At 38.1% G+C, this 3,619-nt stretch overlaps 1 protein-coding gene across 1 annotated transcript in view; it reads left to right on the top strand.

Annotated features, from left to right (window-relative positions):
- The window catches only part of LOC109192993 (cell division cycle protein 48 homolog), a 4,829-nt gene extending 3,012 nt beyond the window's left edge, over positions 1–1,817 (top strand). The window contains exons 6-9 of the mRNA XM_019343740.1: positions 1–69; positions 173–454; positions 637–996; positions 1,423–1,817. The exon at positions 1–69 is cut by the window's left edge and continues 3 nt beyond it. Of these exons, the coding sequence (XP_019199285.1) occupies positions 1–69; positions 173–454; positions 637–996; positions 1,423–1,719 (1,008 nt within the window). The 3' untranslated portion in view covers positions 1,720–1,817. The remainder of the gene's footprint in view (positions 70–172; positions 455–636; positions 997–1,422) is intronic.
- Positions 1,818–3,619: the final 1,802 nt, after the last annotated feature.

Raw genomic sequence — 3,619 nt, forward strand, 5'->3', positions numbered from 1 at the left:
GTTGAAGTGCCCAATGTCAGCTGGCAAGATATTGGAGGCCTTGAAAATGTTAAGAGAGAGCTTCAAGAGGTAATGTAAACCAGATTCTGTAGATTTTTGAACTTTTTAATGCTCCTTTTTACAGTATGACTGGTAAATGTGCTTTGATCTAACCCCTCTACCTATCATGTAGACTGTTCAATATCCTGTGGAACACCCAGAGAAATTCGAGAAATTTGGCATGTCACCTTCCAAAGGTGTTCTTTTCTATGGTCCCCCAGGATGTGGGAAAACTCTACTGGCCAAGGCAATAGCAAATGAATGTCAAGCCAACTTCATTAGTGTTAAAGGGCCAGAATTGCTCACCATGTGGTTTGGAGAGAGTGAGGCCAATGTTCGAGAAATTTTTGACAAGGCTAGAGGATCAGCCCCATGTGTTCTGTTCTTTGATGAGCTTGACTCTATTGCCACTCAGGTATTTGTGTTCTCCTTTTTGTTCATGTTGTCGTTGATAAGAGTATTTTTAGGAAAGCTATGATGAATTGAATTAGATTCATAATGTAGTTAATTAATAAATACTTTGATAAGGTGAGTGGAAGTATAAAAGAAAGGGATTAACTCACAACTTATGAGAAATGCACCTTGGAATTCTTGCAGAGAGGAAGCAGTGTTGGAGATGCTGGTGGTGCAGCTGATCGAGTTCTTAACCAACTTCTGACTGAAATGGATGGCATGACTGCAAAGAAGACTGTTTTCATAATTGGGGCTACAAATAGGCCTGATATAATTGATCCTGCTCTTCTTCGCCCTGGCCGACTTGATCAGTTAATTTATATTCCTCTTCCTGATGAAGATTCACGCCATCAGATCTTCAAGGCTTGCCTTAGAAAGTCTCCTCTTTCGAAAGATGTTGATTTGAGAGCTCTTGCAAAATACACTCATGGATTCAGTGGAGCTGATATTACCGAGATCTGCCAACGGGCCTGCAAATATGCCATAAGGGAGAACATTGAGAAAGTATGTCCTCAATCTCATTTAATTTTACAAGTTTTAGTTCTAAAAATATTAATTTTTTAAATTTGATTTTCTGTCTCAACATCCTGTGCTTATCTGGCAAGCTTTTATTCTACTGTCCTCTGTTTCAATTGTTCTACCTCTTTGTGTGCCAACTAAAAAGTGTTGTTTGTTCTTGGAGCTTAAATTAAGAATCAATTTTTTATTCAAATTTAATTCACCAAGTTTGTCCAGAGCCAAACAACCATCTAATCTTTGATCTGTTATCTGTTGGAAAACGTCACTCATTTTTTCCAATAATATTTGACTTGCCTGCTCATACCTTCCTTATTTTGAGGAAGTGTAATGATTGTAATATACATATATTATTATTCACTGTTGGATATTATATCTTCCATTATCACTCATCAAATCCCTATTTTGTTGCAGGATATAGAGAGGGAGAAAAAGAGGGCAGAGAATCCAGACTCCATGGATGAGGACGATGATGATGAGGTGTCAGAGATTAAGCCTGCACATTTTGAGGAGTCTATGAAGTACGCTCGTCGCAGTGTGAGTGATGCTGATATACGGAAATATCAAGCATTTGCTCAGACCTTGCAGCAGTCTCGAGGATTTGGAACTGAATTCCGGTTTGCAGAGTCAGGGGGAGCTGGTGCGGCTTCTGGATCTGATCCATTTGCAACTTCTAATGCTGCAGCTGACGAAGATGACTTGTATAGTTAGAGGTTTTACATGTTCTAATCTATATGTAGTTTGCAGTGAGTCAAGTGACTTTTCTTTCCAAGTTCTCAATGCTATGCTGTTAAAACTTTTTTTTTTTTTTTTTTTAATATTGAAGACATGATAATGCATTATTCTATGCTTTGATTTATAGACTTAACATAATGGATTCCGATCTGACTTGTTTTGCCTAAACCATTTATTTCTGTAAGCATAATTTTAGTTGAATTTGAAATCATGAAGTTGTTTGTGAATTGTGAGGATACATTTATTGTATTGTTAAAAATTGGAAAAATTGCACTTTTTATCTCTAAGTTAGGGTAATTGTAAAATTGTCATTTATGATAATTTAGGGACGAAAAGTGGGTATTACTAACACTTCTGGTAAAGTACAAAAAAAATTATACATCAAAGTATTACTGAGTTGATCAGTTGGATATGGTAATAGATGGGTTCTTCCTTTGTTTTGTACCACTATTGTTCCAAAACAGTCCAATTGTAACAATTTTATGGAGAGAAGTGATATTCTCCCCTACTAATAATTTGCTTATAAAGAGGGTAGATGTAAATCCTGTGTGTCATGTATAGAATCATTCATGAGGACACTATGCACTCATTGGTATTGTGTGATTATGTAAATTCTATATAGACTCAATCTAACCTTCTACTCCCCATATTGTGGTTTTCTTATACCATATGGTGATTGCGGCTGCTAGTACAAGTAAAATATAGCAAACAAAAATTAGAGCAGCTAGCCAGGGAAAATCATTAAAATGATAATGGATATTTTCATTCATGTATCTTTTGATTATTTTCAATATAAGATAAGATACTATTCACTCAAAAAAAAAAAAAATCCATTCCCCAGAGACAGGGGAAAGTTAAAAAAACAGAAGGAAATGAAGGCCTTAAAAAGTCAAAACTTGCAAGCCATCCACTGTAGCTGGTGGTAATATGCTTACTTATTATATATGGATCCCAGCCACTCCAAACTACTGGATAGATCAGCTTCTAAGTTGTTCTTCTCAAAGCCTAGGGTTTGTTGGCAGAAGTATGAGGAGAGCAATCCAGAGAGCCAAAAATATGATAGTTAACGTAACGACTAGGCGCAGATGCATGCCTAAACCCCTTGGGCAGACAATTCTTTATCTCCTTCCCATGAAACACTGGCCTCTTGTTCCTCAAATGTGGCTTCAGTGTCACATACTCTGCACTACCAGCCGCCACAGACGACGGAGAACTCGTAGCCGGAACATCCCGAATAGCCACCGTGCTGGTTTCATGCAACACCGTAGACACCAAAATGCACCAAAAAACCACTTTGCTCATCTGTAAAACCATATCTCTCTCTCTCTCTTTATGTGTTTGTGTGTGTTAATTGGTTAGGGAAAAAGAGAGGTGCAATGCAGTGGTTATAAGGAGAAGAGGGGATGGAATTGAAGTTAAATAGTCTCGTGAGCATGCAGGCGGGGAGGTGTTATGGGCCAGCTCATTGGTAGCAGTACTGGAAAGCTAAGAGCTGAGAGAAGCTAAGGGGTTGATGGGGCGGGGAGGGGATGATGGGTTGGTGAGGTGGAGGGTGGTGTCTTTTTGAATTTTGACTGTGTCCATCAGAGGGAAGGTGAGGTTGCTCGTGAAGTTCTGTCATTGAATTTAATTCATTTATTAATTTTTCTCTCCTGGCCTGCCTTTAATTTATTTCCCATTTTAATTTCCACACTTATTATGTATATAACCCTTCCAAAAATAATTATATGTTTATGTAGTCTGTACGGACGAGGAGGCTTCAATTCGTGGCATGCAGCAAAGGAACAAATGTGGCAGGGGCTTTATCATCTAAAGGAAGCTCATCGAGGCTTTACTATTACCTTCCGGGAAGCTTTAATTTATCTTGGCTAGCTCA

Source organism: Ipomoea nil, unplaced genomic scaffold, assembly GCF_001879475.1.
Source record: "Ipomoea nil cultivar Tokyo-kokei standard unplaced genomic scaffold, Asagao_1.1 scaffold1834, whole genome shotgun sequence".
Lineage (NCBI taxonomy): Eukaryota > Viridiplantae > Streptophyta > Magnoliopsida > Solanales > Convolvulaceae > Ipomoea > Ipomoea nil.